General features: G+C 47.7%; 1 protein-coding gene across 1 annotated transcript in view; it reads left to right on the top strand.

The window, feature by feature from the left end:
* DNAH5 (dynein axonemal heavy chain 5) overlaps window positions 1-13,469 on the top strand; it is a 304,825-nt gene that overhangs the window by 54,178 nt on the left and 237,178 nt on the right. The window contains exons 2-3 of the mRNA XM_055123648.1: window positions 9,794-9,928; window positions 12,275-12,359. Coding sequence (XP_054979623.1) covers window positions 9,794-9,928; window positions 12,275-12,359 — 220 coding nt within the window. The remainder of the gene's footprint in view (window positions 1-9,793; window positions 9,929-12,274; window positions 12,360-13,469) is intronic.

The following is a 13,469-nucleotide window of genomic DNA, read 5'->3' as shown; positions in this document are numbered from 1 at the left end:
GCGTTGCCTCCTACACTTGGCCTACTTCTTGATACATACATTTTGTCTTTGGGGATGAGGTTTGCCCGAGGGTATATATTTGCAGTGCCTTTTCCTTCTCTTGTGGGGTCACTCGGCCTTCTTTGGCCTGCAAGCTACGGATGGTTCTAGTTCTTGATTTCTCGGCTTGCTGCAAGCAGCCTGGAAATGAGGTCCCAGACCTGCAAGGAGAGGGAAGAACTTTGAAGCCTCAGTGAAGAACGGGTTTCCCTGGCTATGGGCTGAGCCTGCCCAGCCAGAGAGGGGCTTGATCGCTTCCCAGGGCGTCCTGAGAACCTGCTCTCCAGGCTAACCCCCGTCCACTGGAGCTCAGCGCCTCCCGAGTGTCCCCCACGGCCAGGTGGCCAGACTTCTTTTGGTTCCCTGGCTCCTTTCCCGGCGTCACTGCCTCCAGGAAGCCTTCTCTCCCTGTTTCCCACCAGCCCCTGTTTCTTCTCCGACACGGAGCTCGCCTGTCGCCCCTCTGAGAAGCCGCAGCACTTGGGGCTCCCGTCTCTGCTCCTGCAATGTCTGCAAGTTTTGCCTTGTCACCTACCTTGGTGACGTCACCCCACAGAAGTGACATTTGTCTGCCTCACTAGACTGTGTGGCGACCTTCCCTCATCCCAGAGCTTTGCAGGACCTGCTCTAAGCCCAGCGATAAAGGAAACCAATTAAGCTTTTCACACGGCCCCAAATGTGTCCTGTGCTTTTATTACCCAGTCTAAAGCATTGGGATCAATGGTAAAATCTGAGCCATAATTAAAAACTTTGTTTCTTCATTGGTACCAGCCACCTTTGGGGACTATGTTGAGTTTTGGGAGCTGTCACTGTCACTGATATATTTCAGATATGGTTGTGTTCCCTCCACTGAACTGGAACATCAACAGAATTAACTTAATAATGTAGCGTGGTATATAAATAATCGTGCATTTCTATTGAGTGCCCTGATTTGACACCTTATTAAATTATAATGTTATGACTTAGAGTAATTCAGTGACAAAGATTCCAAGGGCACTGAGCATAAAAGCTGTAAATTTGTATTTAATTTTGATCAGGAAGTATCAATATAATAATGCTCTATTATCACTCTAGCACTGAAATGTAGTAGTTTATCTAGAACATACATGCAGATAACAACCAAATATACCATAAATTCTATAGTTTAGAAAAAAATTAAGTACTTAGTGTTTCTGTTCTATAATAGACACAATGCTTTCAATGAAAAAAGTCTGAATTGATTCTGTGTTCTCACTTAGTTTCAAACAGATTTTCCAGATACGCTGTGTCCGTTGGGGAGAAATTTCCATCTAGGTTTCTGGGCTCTTAGGCTGGTAGAAGCATCAAGTTGACATCAGCCGGAGGGGGCCGGAGAGATAATATAATGGATAGGCTGCTGGCGTGGCCTTCAGCCTTCTTGGGTTCAATCCCTGGCACCCCTATGGTCCGAGAGCTCCTCCAGAAGTGATCCCTGAGTGTAGAACCTGGAATAAGCTCCGAGCACTGCTGGGTGTGGCCCCCAACAAATGAAATCAGCCAGACAGCCAGAGATGCAGGCAAAAGGAACAAAATTAGTGATATCACACGCAGAAGTTGGAAATACATGGATTCTGCAGCCAGTGGAACGAAAGGGGTTATAAACCCCGAACTCTGGGTTGGTGAGATCTGCAGGTCCCAGGGCGAGAGCACCAGAGGCTGAGGCTGGCAAAGGATGTGCTTCTTGTGCTTCATAGACCGTCTTCTTCAATCAAAAGATGATTTCTGCTCAAAGCCGAAGTTCTGGGCACTAGCCTTTAGCTTCGTTCGTGTAGGTACTTCAGGACGTGGTGAGAGTATCTCCTATGTCCACTAGTTGCCTTTAGCTCCAAAATAATCCACAAACCAAAGCACAGGTGTTGGGACCCCCCCCCCCAACCCTGCTGTATCCTGGTAGAGCCTCACCCCCTTGCCCTGCTTTTTTGTGCTTTTCTCATAGGACTGGTGTGATAGCACAACAGGCAGGGCATTTGCTTGGCACGCAGCCGACCTAGGTTTGATTCCTCCGTCCCTCTCGGAGAACCCAGCGAGCTATTGAGGGTATCCCGCCCACACAGCAGAGCCTGGCAAGCTACTGGTGGTGTATTCGATATGCCAAAAACGGTAACAAGTCTCACAATGGAGACGTTACTGATGCCCGCTTGAGCAAATCGATGAACAATAGGACAGTGCTAATGACGACAGTGATTCTTGTGGAGGAAGAATGAATGCTTAGTACCAAGTGGCAGAAATGCAGTGAACATTCATTTTAGACTTGTGGATTTTTTCTTCTTCTTTTTTAAAAATTTTATTGAATCACTGTGAGATAGTTACAAGCTTTCATGTTTGGGTTACAATCTCAAAATGATCAAACACCCATCCCTCCACCAGTGCACATTCTCCACCACCAATATCCTAGGTATACCCCTCTTCCCCACCCTCCCCCTGCCTCTAAGGCAGACAATATTCCCCGTTCTCTCTCTCAACTTTTGGGCATTATAGCTTGCAACACAGACACTGAGAGGCCATCATGTTGGGTCCATTATCTACTTTCGGCACACATCTCCCATCCCAACTGGTTCCTCCAGCCATCATTTTCTTAGTGATCCCTTCTCTATTCCATCTGCCTTCTCCCCTCTGCTCATGAAGCAGTCTTCCAGCTATGGGGCAATCCCCCTGGCCCTTATATCTACCGTCCTTGGGTGTCAGCCTCATGTGATGTTATTCTATACTAGATTTGTGGATTTTTTCAGTCCTCCCTTTACAATGAAATGGAGATACATACTTTCGTTGATTGTTAAATTCTAGAAAAGAACCCCAAAAACCCCTGGACTTACCCTAGTCCTGGCTTTAAGCCCCCTGATGGCAGGAGGCGGGAGTTCTCTCTGTGCACCCCCTTGCTGTCTGTCTGTGTGGGAAGCTGCAGTTGCTCCTGGAATTTCAGATTGCTGGCTTGCTCCCAGCAGATCCCCCGGGGGCCACTAGGCGGGAGGGAAGGCTCACTCCGGGAGGCAGGCACAGTTCCTCCCCCTGTCGAGCACTGCGGGGTAGCCTGCCATTGTCCTCTGGGGCGAGACAGCCCTCTGGAAACCAAGCCCAGACAGAACCTTTGATCTCCCAGAGCTTTTGAAAACTCAAAGGACGTGGGTTCTGTTATCCTCTGGCCACGGAGGCGAGCCCGTTTCCATACCCCCCGTGACTCAGGCCCGGGCTTGCTGGCGTCCTGGTCTCACTGCTTCTATCCAGGTCCACACGGTTTCCTTGGCGCTTGGCTCTAGGCAGGTGAAAGGTTCAGGGATGTATCCCGGGAGCTGGGCGGGCAGGCCCTGCCCGTGAAGGGCCAGCTGAGGACTCTCGAGCACTGACGAGTCCGTGATCAAGGTGCTCCTGCTCCTGGAGGACGTTCACTGTCACTTGTGGTGACGACAGCCAGGCAGATGCTTCGTGCCGGTGTGGGCAGAGCACTGCCAGACTTCTGGACTGGAGAGCCAGGTCTGTCCCGGCCGAGGCCGGCGCTGTAGGACAGCGGGTAGGGCTGTCTGGTTTTGATCTCTGGCACCCCACAGGGTCCCCCCAAGCCTCGCCAGGAGTGACTCCTGAGCCCAGAAAATAAAAAACAAAAAACAAGAATAAAAAAAAATGAAGAAAAGGAATTTATTCTCTCTCTCTGTCTCTCTGTCTCTCTCTGTCTCTCTGTCTCTGTCTCTCTGTCTCTCTCTGTCTCTCTCTGTCTCTCTGTCTCTGTCTCTCTCTCTCTCTGCCCCACCCTCCCTCTCTCTTTTCAGCTACAGCTGACTATGCTCAGTCCTTGCTTCTGACTCTGCTCAGGGCTTCCTCCTGGCCATGCTGGGTTTGGGGCAACCATCTGCGGGGTGTGTGTGTGTGTGTGTGTGTGTGGACCGGCCCGGGGCGCCTGCCTGCTGTGCCCTCTCAGTCCCTGTCCTGCAGATTTCTATAGCATGCCAGCCACGAGATAAAAACGCAGAGAGCACTAGAGTTAGAGGGACCTCAAATGGATGCCCTGGGGCTTGCTTTTTTTTTTTTTTGGATGCATGATGGGGGACACGGGCTGGGGTGGGAGGGGTCCGGCAGGAGGACACATCCATCGCCATGGAAACAGACACCATCTCTGAGCTGGTTCGGGGACACAGGGAGGCGACTCTGACGGGGGAGTGAGGGCCTCACGGGGGCTCCTTGAGTGAAGGAGGCTTAGCCGGGCACCTGCTGGGCCTGCAGCAGCCAGCATAGACGCTCTCCAGGTGGCAGGGAGGGCCTGGAAGGGGAGTGGCGAGCAGGCAGGAGAGCGGGGGGCTCCCAGTGGCCCCGTGCTTCTCCCAGCCCGCTTAGGGCAGCTCCGGGAGGGCCGTGCAGCCTCGCAGAGCGGCCTGTGGCCCAGAGCAAGGGGCCCATGGGCTGAAAGACAGCTGCTGGCAGACAAGGACGAAGACTTGGCTTTGCTGGAAGATGCAGGATTTGAGTTGACTTTGAAGGGAGGCAGAAGTGGGAGGGAGAACTGTCTCCCCCAGGGCCGTCATTCCACTCATTTATTTACTTATATATAATAAAGTAATTTTTTTATTCAATAAAGTAATTCACAATAGGGATGGAGCAATAGCACAGCGGGTAGGGTGTTTGCCTTGTATGTGGCCGACTCGGGTTCGATTCTTCCGTCCCTCTCGGAGAGCCCGGCAAGCTACCAAGAATATCCCGCCCGCACGGCAGAGCCTGGCAAGCTCCCCATGGCGTATTCGATATGCCAAAAACAGTAACAACAAGTCTCACAACGGAGACGTTACTGGTGCCCGCTCGAGCAAAGGGATGAACAACGGGATGACAGTGCTACAGTGCTACAGTTCACAATATTTGATTACATTTAATAGTCAAACACCAATCCCACCACCATTACCCTTCCTCACCACTATATTTCGGTGTTTCTATCCCGAACCCCAAACCCTGAAAGCAGAACTGAAAATAATGTATATTGTATTGTTTGTTATAAAAATACCGCTTAAACATGCTAGAAAAAGTATCCTTAGAGGAAGGAGTGTGAAGATTATTGTATTCCACCCAGGGGCCATCAAGCTCTTCTATACGATGTTGTCAAATCTGTTAAATCTAAAACAACTAACTCGTTGTTACAGGTTGAGCCTTGTGTGCTTTTTATATATGTATCTGTAAAAAAAAAAAGTATATTTCCCCCCTAAGATTGGTTCCTCCTACTTTTAACCCTCTGAGATGCCTTCCAGTCATTTAAAGGGGCCGGGGGCGAAGGGAACTGTGTCCTGCTTGCTGCAAATTGGGGCGCGCGGAGATCCATACTCGGGGGGAGAATTCCGTGCGGTTGTTCGTGGTGGAGTCACGGCCACGTCGGACACCGGGGAGCGCATTGACTGAGTTCGGAGGCTCAATCACGGACTCACCGTGAGTCAGAGTCATTTGGTCCAGCCCTTAATTACCGGCGCAGTGATCAGCCTGCTTTCTGGGCGCGCTGATTACACAGCCGCTGGCTCAGTCCCTGGGACCAGGCCCCCTTCTGAGCTCAGGGACATTAGAAAAGTTAGAATAGAAAACAGGCCTCGAGGTGGAGATGATGTCATCGTTGTGAGAGTGAAGAGGTTCAGGTAATGTTTATTTTCTTGAGCTAGGGCTAAGAGGGGTGGGTTAGATTGTGGCGAAGGGGTCAGTCAGACGGCCCCAGGGGTTGATAGTGTCTTCAAAACAGAAGGGGAGGAAATAGACACTTTGCTCCAAACCAGCAGCTTCCTCTGGGCCCACACTGGGGGGAGTTTCCCGTCCGTTGCATGGACTGGAATCTTTCCTGATTCGTAGGGAGGTGTGGGAATGAGATAAAGTGATACTAACTGATCTTCGATTCTCAGACCCATGTCCCTGGCCTCTCCGGGGGTATGTTTCATCACGCACAATTAATTTTCTGGGGCCCTGAGGTAGCTCCCGAGAACCAGCTTGCAGGTTAGTCTTGGAGATATTCTTCAGGGTCAGTAAGGCAAGGAGCTTCAGCAGCGAAAGATTCCAGACTCTCCGTCACGGTCTCTGCGGGGACACTCATCTCCATCAAACTCTCCGCTACCACGTTTGTTACATCAGCCTCTGATACGTATTCACAAAAGGACACAACACCTAAATGGACAGAAACATAGTCGCTGAGAAATACAGTCAACTCTCATTGTAAGTGATTTGCTCATGGGGGACTGGAGGGATGGTACAGTGGGTAGGGCGCTTGCCTTGCACGAGACCGACCCGGGTTCAATCCCCGGCATTGCCTATGGTCCCCTGAGCCCACCAGGAGTCATCCTAGAGCTCAGAGCCAGGAGTAAGCTCTGAGTACTGCCAGGTGTACCCATGCCTCACTCAAAAAACAACAACAACAACAAGAACAAGAACAAGAAGAACAACAACAACCAAACCAACCCGATTTGCTTAGATGCAGACTTGCTGTGAGGCTGGCCATGCCACCCAGAAAGCATTTTTGAAAAAGAAATAGAAATATGCTCTGGGTAAAGAGCCTGTCCCTTGTCCTGCCGTCTTTGCCGACCAAGGCTCCTTGCGGACACCCACCTTCAGCGTGGCGGGGATGGAGGTGGAGGTACCGGGGCGAGCAGCAGGTAGGGGAGGCATCTGGTGTGCTGACTAGCTGAGCAGGGCGCCCCGCACGGAGGACTTAGCAGTGGAGGGTGGACACGGGCAATAGCGGTGAAGGGTGTCTCCACGGAGCCCGAGTCCATACAGGGGCTGAAACATCACCGGGGAACTCAGGAAATGGCGCCGGTTCATGCTAGTCCCTGGTTTCCTTCTCGAACCCACACAGTGCATCTAGTCTCTGCCCTTTCTCTGGGGCCTCAGCTGAGGGGGCATTGAAAAGAAAACGGAGAATATCAGCGGAAACAGATATTTTTGGTGCATGGGTGCCCTCTGTCTTTGCCTGGTTCTAAGACAGACCGGGGCTTGATTGCCAACCTTCTGCCTCTCGAGATGGGTGCACTTCTGGGCATTGTGATTGGTCCATCACTTGGACTTCACTGCAGGGAGGTAATAATGGGGCCTTTCATACGAGCCAGGAGAGAGCCCGGCATGGCATGGTTTTCCTCATAGGTGGGATGTGAAGAAAGAAAGGGAAGGGGCTAAGGATGGCTCAGTGGTGGAATAGATGCCTTGTGTATCTGAGGCCCAGGGTTTCATCCCCAAGGAGCACAGAGAGAGAGAGAAAGAGAGAGAGAGAGAGAGAGAGAGAGAGAGAGAGAGAGAGAGAGAGAGAGAGAGAGAGAGAGAGAGAAGGAGAGAAGGAGAGGAGGGAGAGAGAGAGAGAGAGAGAGAAGGAGAGAAGGAGAGGAGGGAGAGAGAGAGAGGGAGGGAGGGAGAGAGAGAGAGGGAGAGGGAGGGAGAGAGAGGCACAGTGGAACAGTCACATCCAGATGAAAACAAAGACTTAGATTCTTGGCTTCTGAACGATGACACAGAGAGATGGGGGATTCAAGGACGGGGGCTGGGGTGTCCAGAGGCTGTGAGGGAGAGCTGCAGGTACTCCATGCAAAGCACTTTTAATGACTCAGAAAAAACTTTGCGTCTCTCTTCCTTTACCTCTGTCCCCATTGGCTAAGTGTCTGAGGCCAAGAGGACAGGCCAGCACAAGTCTGTCTGTTGTTGCTGGTTTCCTAGCGGCTGCAGGCTTAGGATTACATCCTGGCACTGTGCTGATCTGACCACAAAATATTTGTTCGCCATTATTGACTTTCCATGGTCATGCATGAATCTTTTTAATTTAAGGAAGTGGAAGTTGAGACTGTGTGTTGTGCCTTTTACCTGCACAGTACTGTGGTTTACTTCTTAGTTATGATCAGCAGAAAGAACGATTGGTCTGAGTAAAGAGAAAGGATAGCCTAACATGCTTTTAAACACAGTTTGGAAAATATTTGCCTTCAAATACACCGATAATTTGCTTCATATTCATGTAATTTGGGGGAAATTTTTTGCCTCTGTGATAAATAAATAAGACAAAGTAATTTGTATTCTATTTAGGGGAACTCTCTCATTTCCTCACTGTAATATACATTTTTTCCCCTTGAATTCTTTAAAGTTAGGTGATGTGTTGCCATGGCAGAATCTTATTTAAGTTTCTATATTCTTTGTAAACCTTTAGTTGCTTTGCAGCCTAATTTTTCTGGTTATCCTTTTTAAATTAATTTATTCTTTTTTTTCCTTTTTGGTTCTCAATTTTCTTTCTTTCGGTTTACCCATCATTTGCATTTCTTTATTTTGTTGCTGGATTCCTGTCTCTTTCTCTGTGTTCTCAGCCTGCTGAAGACATGTAGTATAAAGTCAGAGATCCCATTAAGAAAAAATTTATCCCTTCTTTTCAGCAAGGTAGACAGCAGCCAGAGTAACAGAGCCTCTTCTGGACTTAGGGACATTTGAGAAGAGATTTCAATTCAGTTTTCTTTGGTGTTTATGGAATGTGTACTCTGTGATAAGACTGGTGTTAGTCTCTTTTTCAAGAAATGGCAAAAAAGGTAGACTGATCACTTAAAAAAAAAACTTCCTCCCCACCCACCTTCTCTCAAGCAATATTTTCTGGTAAGAAAAAATGAATGCAAAGTCTCTGGGTCTAGCAGTGACTTTTCAATCACCCTGAAATCCCTAACAGTTTTCATTGCTCTTTTGAAAAGAATGTCTTGCACTCTAAAATAATAGTTCGACTCTACCTTTTCTCTGTCTACCAGTATCGTACTTCTATATCCGCAAGTCTAGAAGAACTGGTTAAGATGCATTATATTCTTCTAAAAAAATTATTGAATCACCAAGAGAACAGTTACAAAGCTTCCAGGTTTAAGTCTCGGTCATACAATGATCAAACACCCATCCCTTCACCAGTGCACATTTTCTACCACCAAGAACCCCAGTATACCCCCATCTCACCCCTACCCTGCCTGTGTGGCAGATGATTTCCACTTTACTCTCTCTCCTCATAGATTACATTCAATATTTCGACAAAAGACCCACCATTATTATTTGGAATGTTCCCCAACATTCAGACAACAGGTCTCACAGTGGAGATGTTACTGGTGCTCGCTCGAGTAAATTGATGAACAATGGGGCGACAGTGCTACAGGGCCATGAGCACTGTCCACCAATGGCTGCTGATGCTGTCTCCGGATTCCCTTTCTCTCCCTCTGCCCACTCATTCTCAGCCTGTATCCTGTTCCTCTAGTTGTCCTCTTGCCTTTTTCATTCTCTATTTCTTCTTAATTCTCCTGTGCTTTTTACGAGAATAATTTATACTAATGGTTCAAACTTACAGGAACCTACAGATAAGCCATAAATGCAGGAGGTAATGTAGGTAGTGTGGAAGAATATCATTTTAATGACTTAAAATGGGGATCTCTTTTCTTTGACCTCTACCGGATACCGCTAAAGGCATAGGGATGTCTGTAAGGATGTAGACCCAAATGTTCACACTAATAATTTCTGCATGGCAGGCGATTTTAATTTCTTGTTTTGGCTGGTCTGTCTGATGTAATTTCCAAACAACGAGAGCACCTTATTTTCAAAAGAGAAATCAAATAATTTCTAAAAATAGAAGATACCACATATAAACGGGTATCCCAGGAAGCCTCGGGCTGGCTGAGTACCTGAGATTTGAGGAAACAGTCATAGTGTGATGCTCTCACAGCTCTGACTTGCTCCACTGGAAAACAGCAGTTGCCACTAACTCTGGTGTTCCTTTTATTTTTTTTTTCTTTTGTAGCAAAGACTGAAGGAAGAGAAGGAGGCCCGGCGGGCGAGATTGGATGGCAGACACGACTACTTATTTTCCGTAGTAGCATCCTGCGTGGACCTGAGCAAAAAGGAAGTGGAGGATGCCATTCTCGAGGGGAACCAGGTGGGAGGCGTTTCTGTTCCCTCTGAGTGGCTTGAATGGTGGGTACCCAGCTCCCGTGCTGTGCTTTGGAGAAGGGTGTCCCTGTCACATGCACTTTGGAGGGCATTAGCAGGACAAACCAGGGTGCCGTAGCTCTTCAAGCCGAATGGGGGTGTTTGTAATTTTCCTTTGAGATCCTTGATTCTGTGGCAACATCTCTTCCTCTAATGAAGCTCTGCTTAGAAACCCAGTTTGGAAAACAGAATTGCCTTTGCAGCTGCTGATTGGTCTGCTCCGACCCATCCTGCTCTTATCTGGATGTTGCATGGCAGCATCGGTGCCTGGATTTCCCTCGGATGGACAGTTGGATTTTGATTATTTTTTTTCCCTCCTCACTTTGACTCCCAGTTTTCTACTCAAAGCCATGATGTCTACTCAGAGTGCATACTGTATTTGGCTCGATGACCTGGCCCAGGTATTTGAAAATGTCATTTTCTGGTGTAGCGAGGAAGGCATTGCAGGACCCTCGTGATCCTACCCCCCTGCCCCCGACTTATTCATTTATAATCACCCTTTTGGCTGTAGGATGTGTCACTGTTGATACTTCTCAATAGGATGCTTGTGAATGTTTTCCTTCTGTTTGTTTTGGGTTTGGGGCGTGCATCACCCAGTGTTACTCAGGGCTTCCTCCTTTCTGCACTCAGGATCACTCAAGGTCGGGGTGGGGCTCATATGGGGAGCTGGAGATCAAACGTGGGTCAGCCGCATGCAAGGCCTTACCTGCTGTTCTGCCCTTACCTGCTTTCCTGCTGTCCCTGCTCCAGCTGTGGATGTTTACCAACTGGCTGTGAGTAAGCACGTAGAAGGAGACACAAGCTTGCCCGTTGGCTGATTTCTGATGTGTAAACCATGAGATACCTGCCACGCTGATGGGCCAATCTCTCACCATGATGTCACTTTATGCTAAGCTGGGGACAGATGTGACAAGCCTGTGTGAGCTGACCGTAGCCTCCCACTGGCCCTCTTCCTATTATTTTTGTTTGCTTGCCAGGTGGAGTCAAAGAAGACCTCCTTAGCAAGCTAATGATTATTAAATATTTACCAGATGTCTGTCCCCGTTCCAAAGGATTTTCATCTGTTATCCCATTTACTGTTCAGAATTCATGCACGTAGACAATATCATTCCCCAAAAAATAGAGTTGTAGAAGGAGGCAAGACTGCGATGCTCATTCTGACTTGGGTAGATGGTTGCAGAGGTCAAATGCTTGACTGGACTTTGTCTCCCAATCTTGACATCTGGATTTGGGATGATGCAGGTGGGAAAAATGAGTGAAAAGTGCAGGAAGCCCAGTTCAGGCTACTATGTTGCATACGGGACCCAGGAAGGCCTAAACTCGGAAGTTTAAAGAAAGGGTCCTGGCTAGACTCACAAGCAACGTTAGAAGTGTAGAGTTCTAGGGGTCGGAGCTATAGTACAGTGGGGAGGGTGTTTTCCTTATACTCCGCCGACCCGGGTTCGATTCCCAGCATCCCATATGGTCCCCTGAGCACCACCAGGAGTAATTCCTGAGTGCAGAGCCGGGAGTAGAGCATCGCCAGATGTGACCAAAAAAAAGCAAAAAAAAAAAAAGTGTAGAGTTGTAGTATTGCTCAGAGGGACTTTGACTGTTGGCCTTTGAGGAGCACGGTACTGTTTGCTGTGGCCTCTACGCCCTTTTGTAATCTCTCCAGTGGCACCCAGAGCTTCCAGTTTCCCCACATCCTTGCCAAGATTTGTTATTTTCTTTTTTGATAGAAGCCATGGCTTTTATTCTTTGTATTCGCATTGGGATTAAACAACTGGGCTACTGCAAAAAGCAGACTCTGTCTCAGGTGACCGATCCTAAGTCTCAGTCACCTGGGGGACCTGAAGCTCCAAGGTAGCAACTGGAAGGGTCTTTCATAGTCTAATGTGTCCTGTTGTTTCGGTGCTTCTTGCCTTTTTTTTTAATTATTGTAATATGCTGTTAATTATCTCTAGTGTGTTTGACTGGGCGTTGAAAGGTTTGTTTTCTGGTCTGTAATTGAGTGCAAATGAAACACTCTTATTTCTCTCTGTCTTCAACAGCTCAACACTTTAGGGAATTAGCAAGAGTGGAGGGCTAATCTCTTTTGAGTGTGCCTCTGTAGCAGATATTTTTGTGATTAGTTGAATTACTGCTTTGAACTGCATCTTTCCTCTGGTGAGACGATTATTTTCCATGGTGTTTCTTTTGGGAAAAAAAAAGTCATCCTTTGTGTAGTGTATGATCCTTTGATGTAACTGCAGATGTCAAAGTGGTTTCTAATTCGGAAACAATTTATCTCTTTGCCTTTTCTCTCCCCCAGATCGAAAGAGTCGATCAGCTTTTCACTGTTGGAGGAATTCGTCACCTCATGTTTTACTATCAGGATGTGGAGGTGGCAGAAACAGGTAGGATGTGACATCCTGTCAGGCTGTGCTTCAAGGGACAGGTGACAAAGTTGTTCACTTCCTGAGACTTACTTTCCTTCCACGCTGGTGCATTCTGTGAAGTTTCATCCTTACCGGCACGTTTCCGCTCTGTAGAGAAACAGTTTCTTTTCAACACAAAAATGGTTGCCAGTATGTCTCACACAAGTTTCCCAGTTCAATATCACATTATGTTTATTTTCTACTGACGATGATTCAAAAGAGTGATGTTGAAAGACAAGCATAGTCATTTTCACTTGAGAAAAACTTACAGATCTTCATGTGGATTCAGCTGATACATCCCATTCTGCCTTTCCAAGTCTTAGTGGAATTTCAAAGCCAAACTGTCACTGTCACTGTCATCCTGTTCGTTGCTCACTGATTTGTTCGAGGGGGCACCAGTAACATCTCTCATTGAGAGACTTTTTGTTACTGTTTTTGGCATATCTAATATGCACGGGTAGCTTGCCAGGCTCTGCCGTGTGGGCTCCATACTCTCAGTAGCTTTCGGGGCTCTCCGAGAGGGGTGGAGGAATCAAACACGGGTTGGCCTCGTGAAAGGTGAACGCCCAACCGCTGTGCTATCGCTCCAGCCAAACTAGGGACATAAAAATATGTATATTAAGATACTGTCTGTATATTTTCCTGACTTTTCTTTTTTTTTTTTTTTTTTGCTTTTTGGGTCACACCCGGCGTTGCACAGGGGTCACTCCTGGCCCATGCACTCAGGAATTACCCCTGGCATTGCTCAGGGGACCATATGGGACGCTGGGACTCGAACTCAGGTTGGCTGCGTGCAAGGCAAACGCCCTACTCGCTGTGCTATTGCTCCAGCCCCTTCCTAACTTTTCTGAAGAAAGGGAAAATAATTGTTGCTTTCTGGCGTATAGGACGACTGTGCTTTTTTTGTTTGCTTGCTTAAAAATGGAGGAATCATGTGTACCTGCTCTAAATGATAGTATTTCCCCTAAATTATTCATCTGATATTTTATGATCACAAAATTCATTAAACTTTGAGTAGGAAAAATAATCTAAATAATATATGAAACGTACACTGTGTTCTGGAATTATGAAACAGAAGTTGAGGTGAAA

Source organism: Sorex araneus, chromosome 1 (assembly GCF_027595985.1).
Source record: "Sorex araneus isolate mSorAra2 chromosome 1, mSorAra2.pri, whole genome shotgun sequence".
Lineage (NCBI taxonomy): Eukaryota > Metazoa > Chordata > Mammalia > Eulipotyphla > Soricidae > Sorex > Sorex araneus.
Note: the sequence above shows the minus strand (reverse complement) of the source record. Positions and strands in the feature narration are given on the sequence as shown.